The sequence below is a fragment of the Molothrus ater genome, chromosome 7, assembly GCF_012460135.2.
Source record: "Molothrus ater isolate BHLD 08-10-18 breed brown headed cowbird chromosome 7, BPBGC_Mater_1.1, whole genome shotgun sequence".
Taxonomy (NCBI): domain Eukaryota; kingdom Metazoa; phylum Chordata; class Aves; order Passeriformes; family Icteridae; genus Molothrus; species Molothrus ater.
The window spans coordinates 28,440,747-28,453,926 of NC_050484.2; the positions used below are offsets into that span (position 1 = coordinate 28,440,747).

General features: G+C 40.1%; 1 protein-coding gene across 8 annotated transcripts in view; it reads left to right on the plus strand.

The window, feature by feature from the left end:
* The window catches only part of KALRN (kalirin RhoGEF kinase), a 465,026-nt gene that overhangs the window by 310,587 nt on the left and 141,259 nt on the right, over nt 1–13,180 (plus strand). For 7 of the 8 annotated variants that reach the window (XM_036386498.2, XM_036386501.2, XM_036386502.2 and 4 more), the window contains 9 exons: nt 1,527–1,745; nt 4,590–4,739; nt 5,624–5,738; nt 6,081–6,196; nt 6,764–6,886; nt 9,237–9,419; nt 10,483–10,601; nt 11,776–11,842; nt 12,464–12,573. In XM_036386498.2, coding sequence (XP_036242391.1) covers nt 1,527–1,745; nt 4,590–4,739; nt 5,624–5,738; nt 6,081–6,196; nt 6,764–6,886; nt 9,237–9,419; nt 10,483–10,601; nt 11,776–11,842; nt 12,464–12,573 — 1,202 coding nt within the window. The remainder of the gene's footprint in view (nt 1–1,526; nt 1,746–4,589; nt 4,740–5,623; nt 5,739–6,080; nt 6,197–6,763; nt 6,887–9,236; nt 9,420–10,482; nt 10,602–11,775; nt 11,843–12,463; nt 12,574–13,180) is intronic. The other variant, XM_036386500.2, reaches the window with a different exon arrangement.

The window sequence follows — 13,180 nt, forward strand, 5'->3', positions numbered from 1 at the left end:
TTTTGATCCAGCTCTGCTCAGAGTAAAGAAGGAGCAGCTGTTGCAGCTCCTAAAGGAAAAGGAAGAAGTTTTTTATCAATTCTGTATGAGCTGGCTGGCACCAAGCTGTGCTGACCACATCTTGGCAGCCATCACCAGACAGCAGTGGGGAACAAGACACCCACTGGCTGAGTTATCACAGCTTCTGACATTGGGGAAGTTCTTGCATTTGGTGCTGAATGCAAATTGCAGAGGGAGAAGAGGGTTACACCATACTAAGGGGAAAATAAGTTTTCAAAAAGAAAAAACCACTAGATTAAATATTTAAAGTATTTAAAGCTCAATATGGGGAATAGATCAGCAAAACACACAAGGCAGACTGTTCTCTAAAAGCATTCTAGATGTGGAATTGATTTTCAGTTGAAATCCTTCAAAGTCTATTTCAAACAAGTGTTACAATTCTAACATCAGTAAAGCAGCTGGATATTAAATTTAACCAGTTGTTCTTGAACATCTTCCTAAGTTTCTGCCAATTATTAATCCTTTTTGTTTCCTAATAGCTTTCTTTACATTACATTATTCATCAGTGTATTGCCAGATGATTTCAAGCTTTTTTCCAGGTTCATGGCTTAGATCATAAAACTATCACATGAGAATTTGTCAGCAGCGGTTACAAATGGGACATAGCACAGAGGAGTCTGAGAGATTTTAGGGCTTCTGTTCAGAAGATTAAAGTCAAATACTGAACTTAACCATGTCTGAACAGTTACTCAGGAGGCTGGGAAGGGAGGGGGGTTATTTTATCAGCCCACAGAGGAAGACATAGCCACCACTTGCTAACTCTGAGAGTAGGCTGAAGAATGGGGCAGATAACTCAGTCCTGCCTGTAAAGGGGCTACTGAGTAAACTGGGGGATGGTGGAGAGAAGGATTTGACTCTCCCCAGCTCTGACCTTAAAGGTAGGAGCATAAGTCTAATCTCTAGTATGAGTGACCTGACTTCTAGAAATGCATCTTGTGATAAAGCTCCTACTTGTGATAAAGTTCATGCCCTTTAGTAAGACATCTTATTTTCTGGGATTGATGTTTTGAACAACTGCACAAGTAAAGCTGCTGATGCCAGGTAAACTGCCTGGCAAGAGCTGAATTGGGGTGATTCGGCCCATAGTTTGCTGTTTAGAGTTTGCTTTTGGGCTGCAGACTGAGTGGGATGCAGTGAGCACTGAGGCTGGGTGAGAGTTCAGTGAGAGCTGCCTGCACTGGGCAGTCAGAATGGACCCCTGGGTACCCCACCCCATGTTACTGCCCAAGGGGCAGCAGCTGACCAGTGGAGCCAAGCTTTATTTATTTATGTTCCAAGCTTTATTAACATGTTGCAAGTGTGTGTGAATAACTGAAACTAAAATGCTTTGCAGAAAGTGACTGTTAACTGAAGATAACTCTGAAAATATTTCACTCTCTCGCATCCTCATGCTCACGCCTCGCTTCACCTTTCTACCATACATCTGGCACATCTGTACAACCTTTCTTTCCTCCCCTCATACACAGTCCCTCTTTCATGCCACTTCCTTACAGAAGACACACCAGAGTGCCCTGCAGGTCCAGCAGAAGGCCGAAGTGTTGCTGCAGGCTGGACATTATGATGCTGATGCCATCAGAGAATGTGCTGAGAAGGTGGCCCTGCACTGGCAGCAGCTGATGCTGAAGATGGAGGACAGGCTCAAACTCGTCAATGCCTCCGTGGCCTTTTATAAAACCTCTGAGCAGGTGAGCTGGACAGGGCCATTTCTGGGCCATAGTAAACCAAGTCTGGATCAGTAAAAATTCTTTCTTTGACAAGTCTTGAAACACAAAAAAACATAACCCACTCACCCCTCAAAAAAAGACAAAAAAAGAGCAGCAAGCAGTTTGTAAAAACTTTCATCTTAGTTTTCAGTGCACCAGTGTAATTCTTGAAGGTGCTATTTTTGTTGGTTTTTTTTCAATTTTCCCCTTTCAAACAGGAATGATTTTTGAAATCCCACCACTTTTGTTTCAAGTTCTCATTATACTTGAGGAACATAAATCTGCTTTTCCTTCAGAACTGATTGCAATTAATTAATTGTTACTTTGTGAGCCAATGTTTTCACTAGTACTTAAATACCACCATGCCAAAAAAAAAGCCAAAATTTGAAGGGATTTCTCTTAAATCCACCTGCAACACACATAATTACAGCAGGAGGCCATTATATGCTATCCCAACTCTACTTCATTCCAGGTGTTCATGAATTGCAAAACACATTCCAGTTGGCTGCTGGCATGGTGGGATTATTCATCCCTTGCACAAGCAGGTGCCCTTTATACTGTAGTCAGTGGGAATTAGTGTCACAGTGTGGCTCCTCGAGCAGCCTTGCCTGATGTCATTTACTGCAGCCAGGCAGTTGCTGTTAGCAGGGACACTGCAGGAACCTGTGGTTTTACACAAAAGGCAGCAGTGATTGCCAGGACATTTTCTATCATTATTGTCACACAGTTAGGTCCTCAATTAGAGAACCAGACATGGAAAGATTTTTAACACAACTAGATATGTCATTAAGGAAAAAGTGTACTTTTCCTTAACTTGGAGCCTTGAGATGATCTTTGAGCCATTTTTTGTTGTCATTTGTTTAATGTATTTTTAAGACTGTTTAAGAGGAATACATTCCTTATAATTAATGTATTTCACTGTGAAGGGTTTCAAACAGATTTACAGTCTCTGATGCATTCAAGATCAAAATGAATTACTGCTGATGGAGGAGTGTGAGAATGAAAACTGTTAGGGGATTCATTAGAGCTTCAGACAGTTAAATGTACTGGCCAAAATATGCATTGCCAGTAATTTATCAGTTCAGTCTCTCTTCCTATTTCCAAGTCTCAGACAAGCACACTGCAGTGCCCACCAGTTCATTCACTGGTTGTGTCTATTCAGCAAATGTGCAGGGCAAAGATCATTCAGTTTTTGAATGCTCATGAACTCAATGCTGCAAGCCTGTCATCTTCTCTTGGGCTGCACAGCTGATCTACAGTCCTTAAGGGTCTGCTCCGTGACTGCCTGACAGTGGAGTGAATCATTTATTGGATCCTGAATTCTCTGAGTATCCAGAAAAAAGAGCTAAAAGAACACAGAGAGTGTCACATGCAGCCAAACTTTTTCATGCCTGTCTTCCCCAAGTATATTATGTTCTTGATGTCAGTGGTGAAGCCCTGGATTTCAAATAGCCCGGTTTTTCTCTGCCTTCATTGACAGCCTATTTTATATTCACTTCTCTCATCACCTTAACAGAAAGACATTCTTGGCATGTGCAGGGACAATTCTTCCTGGAAATATGTGAATCCCAGGCAGTCCATTTATTTTCATTCTTTAAATCACCGGAGTTCAACAGAATGTCAAGATGTTCAAGAAGTGAAATGGAAATGCTTTTCTGTGCACACATGACACGTGAAGCACTTGCTCTCCACTAAATGTTTGAGGTTGAATGCTGGTTTACATCCAAGCAAGAAGATGATTTTAGATTGCCAAGTGCATAAGGCCCTTTGCATAATGCATAGTGCATAAGCCTGGCAGCAGGATCAGTTATCAGTTTACCTTAACTCCCCAATTTTAAAGTGGACTTCAGTGTGCTCTTGGTCAGATTTACATGAAAATGGCCTGTGATAGTGGCAGTGACTGGGGAGTAATTCTGGAGTCTCCTCCAGATGGTGCTCTTATTAATGTGGGTTCTCCTGAATTATAACTGTGTTCATATTAAAGCTTGCAAGAGTGAGCAAGAAAAGGATGGACATTGCTACCTGGAGCCCAGCAGTAACTGACTGGGTCATCTCAGCAGTGGAGTCTGTAGGAAGAGCCCTTTGGGAGAGAAGAAGAAACTTCCAAATATCTTGGAAAACTTTTGCTGTCTCTGCACAGGCCACTGAGAATATTCTCAGGATCTGCAGCATAAAAGACTCAGCCTTGTCTGAGGCAGCTGCCTAATCTCCAGGCGGTGTTGGTTTATTCACCTCAATTCCACTGTTCCAGTATTCTACCAAGATAGAACATATGTGTGTGAGCCCTGTGCAGTGGAGCACCTGCATCCATCTAGATTGTGACCCTGATTTAAGTCTATTGGTTTCCATCAGCCTTTAAAAAAGCTGTATAGGGAGCAACTAAAATATAGCTGAAGAAAATTAATTCCAGCTTCAGACTTTGTTTCAGGAAAGTTTTTAAGCATGTGCTTTTCTTTAAGTATGTGTTAAGTCCCTTGACTTCAATAGGATTTAAACACGTTCTAGAATAGGGATTATTTCCTGAATGATCCACTGGGGCTGGGCTGACCTCTGCCTTGATTCAGCTTTTAGTGCTTCCTCCCATTATTCATTAGAAGAGAAGAATGATTTATCAGCCTTAAATAAATTGTATCCCAAACAGTAAAGATCCCTAGGGGTAAGAAAAACACCTTGATCATTCTGTCTAGGGCCTGTTTTATACCCAGTTACCCCTATGCTGTGGCCCATAGTACAAAAATGACATGTCATTGGTCACAGACTTTTACTGAATGTTCTCCTCCTGGTTACGACTGTGGATAACTGAGTTGTGCTATGGGCATGTTTCAGGTCTGCAGCGTGTTAGAGAGCCTGGAGCAGGAATACAGACGGGATGAAGACTGGTGTGGAGGCAGAGATAAACTTGGGCCAGCAGCTGAGATAGACCATGTCATCCCCCTGATCAGCAAACATCTGGAACAGAAGGAGGCTTTTCTCAAGGTCTAATTTTTGTTCTCTAATAAATTAGGAAAAATTTCCGTTAGGTAGACAATTTAGAGCAATATTGGTAAGTTTGAGAGGATGATCTGATGTGTAATTCCAGTTCAACTACTGGCTGACTTTATAAACCCTAGGCCAGTTTTACTTTGTTGTACTAGGGGTATTGAGCATAATTATCAATACATATCTCAGAGAGATATCATCAAGACTAATTAGGTGGTGTTTGCAGTTGGAGGATGTTAGTTGTTGTGCTGGTTCAAAGGTCAGTTCTTAAAATTGCACTATAAATGACAGGTATTACACATCACTTTGGTGTTGGCTTGTACAAACCATCCAGCCTTTCAGATTTTGTCCTCCAAGCCAATAACTGAAAAACTAATAACAACTGAAGCAATTTTGTCTCTGCAAGGCAGCACCAAGATGGAGACAGAAATTTCTTCCTGCCTTCCAGGTGCTGCTTTGGAAGAAACAGAGATCTCCCAGGCTGACAAGTGAACTGTCAGCCAGCCTCCCACCTGCCACTAAAACTGATACACAACATGAAACTACACTTGCAGTCAAGGCTTAAGAAATCACGCCTCTAGATTTGTACATTTTTTGAAACAATGAGTCCTTTTCTTGAGAGATGGGTTAGATTTGATTAGACAGAACATTTGTGAGGTACCAGCTCTTAACAAGTAGTTGTTTTCTTACTGTCACTAATTTGCTTTAATATATAAAATGAGCCACTATATGAAATATTACTCATGTTTTAATATGTCTGTGAGGCTGTTATTTTATTAGCTGAGTTTATTAGCTGAAGTTCTCATCTTCCCAGAGAGAGAACTTCTTGCTTTCTTTGCTCATCTTTACTGACTCTTTTTGGTGGGGGCTGTTCTTCCTAGGCCTGTACCCTGGCGCGGAGGAACGCCGAGGTGTTCCTCAAGTACATCCACAGGAACAACGTCAGCATGCCCGGCGTGGCCAGCCACACCAGAGGGCCCGAGCAGCAGGTCAAAGGTTGGTGCAGAGACAGCACTGAAGGTCTGGTTTTCCTCCCCCTCTGCAGTGGGGTCCTGCTAAAGTCTGTGAATGTGCTCAGAAGGCAAAGTCTGTTCTGGCATCCTTTCCTTTGCCAGATCACTCTGCAACTACGCTCGCTTTGTGGTGGTTTCTTGTGTATGGTTTTGGGGTTTTTTTTAGCAGCCACTTTGAATCAATGCCTGTTTTTAGGAAGTGTGATTTTGGGCTCTCTGCTTTTGGGAACAAGGTCCAGGCAAAGTGATTAAATAGCTTATTTCTGTATGTACTCAAGGAATCCGTAGTCATGCAGATGTTTTCATGTTTTCCTCTGCCCTGCAGCCATTCTGAGTGAGCTGTTGCAGAGGGAGAATCGGGTCCTTCACTTCTGGACCCTGAAGAAGAGGAGATTAGATCAGTGCCAGCAGTATGTTGTCTTTGAGCGCAGTGCCAAGCAGGTAATGTGAAAACCCCACCTTGTCCCTCTGTCCTGGCAGTGTGTAAAATCTCCTGTATCCATGTAATGCTTCTGTGTGGGGCTCCTCTTGCAATCTCAAGTTGTGTTTAAACACTGTAACTTCTGAAAACATGGCAAATATAGATTTTAAAACAACTTAAGACAATTCCAAAACCCGACAACAAGATTCACTAATTTTTTCACCTCAGATTAATTTCTGTATTTCTTCATTTGTTTGAAAATAAATATAAGAGCAAACTTGTTTTATTGAGCTATTTCTGAATGAGAAAACTGCTTTCCCTGCAGATCTATCTGTATATAGGTGGAATTCCCTACACTCCTTTTTGTCCTAGGAAACACAGAGAACCCTTTTGTATCCTTTCCTACCTGCTTTCATTATTTTATTCTTTTTATGTGTTCCTAGAAAGTGTTTCAGTATACAGGGTATTAATCCCAATGTATTTGATATTCTTTGTTTGGCAGGGTTTTTTCTTTGTCAGAGGATTAATTCTTGAAATACAAAAGCTGTTTGTTTTGTTTTTTCCTTTGGTGTTTTTGACATTCACAGGCCTTAGACTGGATCCAAGAAACAGGAGAATATTACCTCTCTACTCACAACTCCACAGGGGAATCAGCAGAAGAAACTCAGGAACTCCTGAAGGAATATGGGGAATTCAGAGTGCCTGCCAAAGTAAACAGTGACTTTAATCTAATTATGCCATCTGCTTTAGTCTGTATTTATGGTCTTGTTTCAATGCCTCAAATCTCTGTAATAATATTCCCTTGATTTTATAGTTGCCCTCTAAAAATCCTAGCCCTGAAGATAAATGATTTTTGAGAACTTTTAGCAAGACATAGGCACAAAAAGAAGGTTTTCTCCACCTTGGTTAGTACTGGTTATAGAAAATTTCTGTTCTGATCAGAAGGAAGAGAAAGTCCATTTGCATACAGAGTTCACAGCAATCTAAAAGACATTCCATCCTCAAGCAATCATTCCAGAATGGCATAGAGTGACTAATTGATCTGAACACATCCAAGGTCACCATGGACTCCTGGTCTCTTTCTTCTGTCTTTAAAACCACAATTTGTCTCACTAATTCCAGCTGGGTTGATCACAGATGATCATTTATCTCATTAGAAATAATCTGCTGATCCCAACAAAGTACTTTAAATAGATGAGTCTTTAAACTCTGGGGTGAACATTTTTGAATACAAAACTGCATTACCAAGAATATATTAATTTATATGGAGCAGTTCTGGGAAATCTGATGGGGTTTACACAGGAATGGTGATTGGATCTGCTTCAGACAAATTAATTCAAACCATAGGTAATTCACAGACAGTGAATCCACAGGGGTATTAAGTCTCTGATAAGGATGTAAATTGCAGAGTTGGGCTGCAGGAAGACCATGGCCTTGGTATTATATAGCTGCATTTCACTGTGTCCTGAAATTGATCTTCTATAATCCTTAAATTCCTCCTTAGGCTGCCTATGCTTGTATGGGCTTGATTCACAGGCTTTATGGTGCTCTTGTCCCCTTCTTTTAGCTTAGCTTGCATGTTTCTGAAAATGTGAGGTAGCTAGCAATGGATGGAAGATAATTTCTTCAGACACAACACATATGAAATTCTTTTAACTACTTCTGAATTCTAACCATGCATAATTAGTCCACTTGCAATTACATTCTGGTTCATAATTTAATTTTTATCAGAATAATCCAAATTCATAGCAAAGTTTCTGGACCATTTTGACTCTTGACTTAGCCTAGGATTGAATTTTAGACCTTGTTCATTATCAACAATTACTGTCCATTTCTTACACTGACACATCTAAGTCTTGCTCCCTCAGGCCGTCCTACTGCTCCTACTGCTGATGCAGAATATTTTCACTGCCATGTGCAATCTGGTAAATGCATGTCATTCCCACACTGATGTTATTCTCAAAATTAAGCTGTAGCTGAAAGCCTTCCTGATCCCAGTAACTTTCTGGCAAACCAATTCTTTGAAATGCAAAATCAGCAGTGGCTTTTGAGAAGTAATCACCCTTTCAATATGACAGGAAGTTAGATTTTTACATCTTCATACCTAGCCTTGCTTAGGTACTCATTTAATTTGTTAGGATAATGTCTGATTCAGCTGTTAATCTATTATAGTGGTGAAATTTCTTGAATTTAGTCTTGTGTTTGAAATCTGCTGGATGTTTTCTGGTCTGACATTATTTGTCCATTTGTGGTCAGATCACTGATAATAATGCCAAGTACCTGACAGTGTGCCTTGCTTCAGGCATGGGGGAACATCCTCTCTATGTTTGACCACAGGCTTGCCAGTGCCTCATTTCCTGGGACAGATTTGGAATCAGAGCTAGAGTTTATAACTAGGTCCTTTGTGCAGTTTTGACTAAGGGGCAGTTAGAGACTAAGTGGAAGAGAAAAGACCTCTGGAAGGTTTAGGGGCTCAGTGTGTGCTTTGGAGTTCAGGCATCTTTTAGCTGGTAATGTTCTAACTGGACCTAAAATACCAATGGAGGATTTTATAGTAGGCCATGAATTTGTATTTAAATTCTGTTTGTTTTTGAAACAGACAAGCAATGACTCAAAATCACTTCCTGAGCTGATATGTGATGTATTAATGACCTTCCTATGCAGATCTGCAGATCCACCAGATATAGAGTCAGAGTAACTTGTTGTACTGTATGAGGTGTGATTTTAAAATCTTGTCTTCTACTCCAGGGCTCACCAAAAATAAGCTTTTGCTTAAGGGAAGGAGGCTTGTGTAACTTCCAACGTGTTTTATGTGTTTGTGTCTGTGGGGTTTCAAAACTTGACTTTCTATCTTCTTCAGCTTCATAAGTGTCCTTACAAAAATGTCATTCCTTTCATGTTTTACTGAAAGTTTGAAGTGTCTGATTCTGTATAAGATGAAATACAGACACTCTTTAATGATGTACAAAAATTGTGAACTTCTTTTGACTGCTTTGTGAGTTAAAAGCAAAGGAAATAATAATAATAATAAAACATAACCAAGGACCATATTTTGGGCAGCAAACAAAGGAGAAAGTGAAGCTCCTCATCCAGCTGGCTGACAGCTTTGTAGAAAAAGGACACATACACGCCACAGAAATCAGGAAATGGGTCACCACCGTAGACAAGCGCTACCGGGACTTCTCTCTCAGGATGGGGAAATACCGTTACTCCCTGGAAAAAGCCCTTGGAATCAACCCAGAGGTACTGTAAGACCCTGTCCTGTTGGGCTTTTATACCAGAGTCACAGAGGAAGGGGAAGCCTGTGGAATGAATGCTGTTGGGTTTTGTGTGCCCGTTAGAAACACTGAAAGCTCAGCCAGCCCACCTGGCCATGGCCAGAACTGCTTCTGGAGAAAAAGGGTTAAAGGGTTTTGCTGTGCTTGGTCAGTGATGTGAGGAGAGGCAGATGAAGATCAGAAAGATTTTCTAAACAAATGTTTGCACCATTTTTCAGGAGACCATATAGCTTTCAGGAGGAAACAGGGGAAAACACATTAATTGAATAAAAGTCCGTGTTAATTTTGGCATAAACCATAAATCCTGTTCCCACACCATTATTTTGCATCAAATTCAAACTTTGACTCTTAAGTTTTTATTCTCTCATCCTTTAACTAACATAAACAATTGATCCCCAGCCTCATCTCTGAATTCTTTTAGGTGAAGTAGATCATAAGAAGCAAAATTTAGCATTTCCTGCTATTCCCTGGCCATAGTATTAAGGGAGAGTGCTAGAAGCACAAACATTTAAAAACCTTTCAGTCAATGACTCTTTGGAATAAAGTATTAAGAATAAAGAATAAATTCCTTCACACTCTCATGATACTTTAACTGCACTGTTCCTTGTAGGGCTTCTGCTTTACACAGAGTTCTAACCACAGCCTGGAAAGGTGTATCCCATGGTAAATGGCCACTGAAAGTTGTCTCTGTATGGTGCTCTACTTTATCAGACTGGTTTTTATGAAGTTCCATACTAGACAACCAATTTAGATATGAAAGAGTTAAGGTAATTTAGGCTTTTTTTATCAGTATTGATTCCTAGTTAGGAGAACCAGTGAAGATTACAATGAATATAATTTCTGGGGTTTTAAGATTTCTCTCTCAGGTTTTTATCTATTCTCAAAGTATTTCTACTTCTCTCTAAATTTTCTCCTTTTTGATATTATCTTATTTTGTCCTGTCTTACCTCTTTGATCTCATGAACATGCTGCACTTTGCACAACAGTAGGATTACAATGAAGTTAAACTCTGTATTTTTTTTCCCTAGGATAACAAAGACCTAGAACTAGACATCATTCCAGCAAGTCTTTCAGACCGGGAGGTAAAGCTGCGAGATGCAAATCATGAAGTCAATGAAGAAAAAAGGAAGTCAGCCAGAAAGAAAGAGTATGTTCCCAAACACTCTGTCTGCATGGCACATTATCTGCTAAAGAATAATTCTGTGATATTTGCATGACCTGAACTGACTGACAGTCCTGTAACTCATTCCAGCTGCAGAGCTATTGAGATAAGTCTGCAGGTGTAGGGCAGAAGTTGTTTCTTGTAGGTTGGAGAATTTCAGAACATAAAGGTTGAATTTCTTTTGGTTTTAATCAGAACTTAGAAAGGAAAAGTAGTGAGTCAAGCCCTTGGATTAACCCTGATGTTGTGGAGTTGCTAATTTCTTTCTGGTTGTATGTAAAAAGTAACATGAGCAGGAAAAAATACAGAGCATCTTTTAGGTGTCTAAATATTATCTAAACATCAGTGACCCAAGAGTTCACTTGAAGTTTAGGTTCAAATTTCAGCAAGTGTAGAACTGAGAGAACTGGAAATAGTTCATACTAGAGGAAATAGTTGAGAAGTGCTTGTTGCACTTAAATCTATGAACAGTCTATTTTCACAATGTTCTGTCTTATTTTTTTTTGTGTAAGAATATTGGGAAAGCATTTCTCAGCCCTCTGAAATTGTCACAGGTCATGATTGATAAGAAACCACTTATGCTTTAGAAAATATTACCCTTGGTCTGCTTGTGGTAAATTTCAGGAATTTCAACTTTGAGGGGCCCAGCCTCAGGGTCTAGAGATGCCATTGTTGCATTTCACAGCATCTGCATTTTCTCTGGTCAGAAACCAGGCTGTTGAAGTCTCTTCATAGTGGTGTCTCCCAAATCCATCTGTGTTGCCTCTAAAGGTACAGTTTTAGGGTGACTTCCCACTGACTGTCAGCAAAGGTGCAAATGATCATGAATCACAATTCCTTAACCCTGGGGGGGAAAAATTTCTGAGAACCAGCTGATAGTTAAGGATGGGCAAGTATATGGTAAATCCCATGGACTCAGGAATACAACTTAATAGGGTTTTGTGCAGAAAAAATATTTAGAAAATAACTACAAGGGACTGGAGTATGAAGTGCTATTTTGATCATGGACCTGAAAGGTGCAAAGTAAGGCAGCTGAATGTCTAGGGTGGAAATACCCTTATTCTTTAAGACAACAGGAGGATGTTTTGTTTTCTGTTCATTGTAGAAATGCTTATAATGTCCAAGCCACCTAAAATACTTCTTTTCTTTTTTTTTCTAGATTCATTATGGCTGAGCTGCTGCAGACAGAAAAAGCTTATGTCAGGGATTTACATGAATGTTTAGAGGTAAGTTATGGCCCAGGAGCTCTCCAGTATTCCTGGAAGCACATGTTGTCCTCTGCAGTGGGGATGCTCACTTTAATGCACAGGCTGTGCACCTTGATTCATGGAGCCTTTCCTTAAAGATTCAAATCTGTTCCTTTGAATCATCTCATACAAGAGAAACTTCTGGATTTGCACAGTCAAATACCTTGCCTTGCTGTTAGCAGGGTGTTCCTAAAGTGGATGATGGTATTCAAGGCAAAAACCAGAGTGTAATTCAGTGAAATCTGTCAGCTTTCACATTCCTCGATCTGGCAGAGATTTTTATGTATCTAATGCTACTGAAGTGGCAAATCTGGCTTTTCTTTCAGCTGTTTCTGCCTGAAGTTTTTGGACACCATCAGGTGGACACCAAAGACAGGTGTTGTTGGCATGCTTCTGCTTTTTCCTCAGACAACATTGAAGCATCAGCACTTTGAATTTCTCTGGAGAGCTTTCTGTAACATTGGAACTTTTTTTAGATTGTTTATATAATCTCAAAGTACATAGTTCCTGTTCAGCCTCTGCCTTTGGCAATAAAACAGGGAGATCTATTCTTTTCCACTGCATTTATTCACAAAATTAAGAGTTTCTGGTGTTTTCCAGACTTACCTTTGGGAAATGACAAGTGGAGTGGAAGAAATACCAGCTGGGATCCTTAATAAAGAACACATCATCTTTGGCAATATTCAGGAGATATATGACTTCCATAACAAGTAGGTGTTCTTACCAGTTCTGTTCATGTTTAGGCACTTGTGCATCTCTGTGGTGTCTGCAGAGAACCCCTACAGTACAGTGCACACCTGAGTGTAAAGTAATTGATTTTTCAAAATGGTTTTTGATTTCTGTTTTGTTTCTTTTGCAAAACTGAATTGGAACTTAGTTCAAAACTTTACCTTTAGCAGCAATGTTAAAGTCATATTATACCAATGCTTTGCAGTCTGATACACGCTTCCATCTCACAGCACGAGATCTAGTCTGGACACTTGCTTGTCAAAAATATGCTCTTGGAAAACACAAAGGGGAAAAAGTGGAATTGTTGGCATGAGCTAGGTTAATAAGTAGCTTTCTGCCACTTCTTGGAGACATTTTGTATTTAATCTGTACCTAACATTACTCCATCTCATTATGATAAGACTGTGTACCAGATCAGCTTAGAGGACATTGTTTCCATGGTATAATGTGAATGCAACAACAGTTAAAAACTTAACATTTAGGGGAGATTAATCCAGCAAGTTCAGTCTGAATTCCAAATCTGTCTTCAGGTTACACTTCAAAACAAATCAGAGAATCCTTCCTTGTTTGAGTTCTGGGACATTTCAA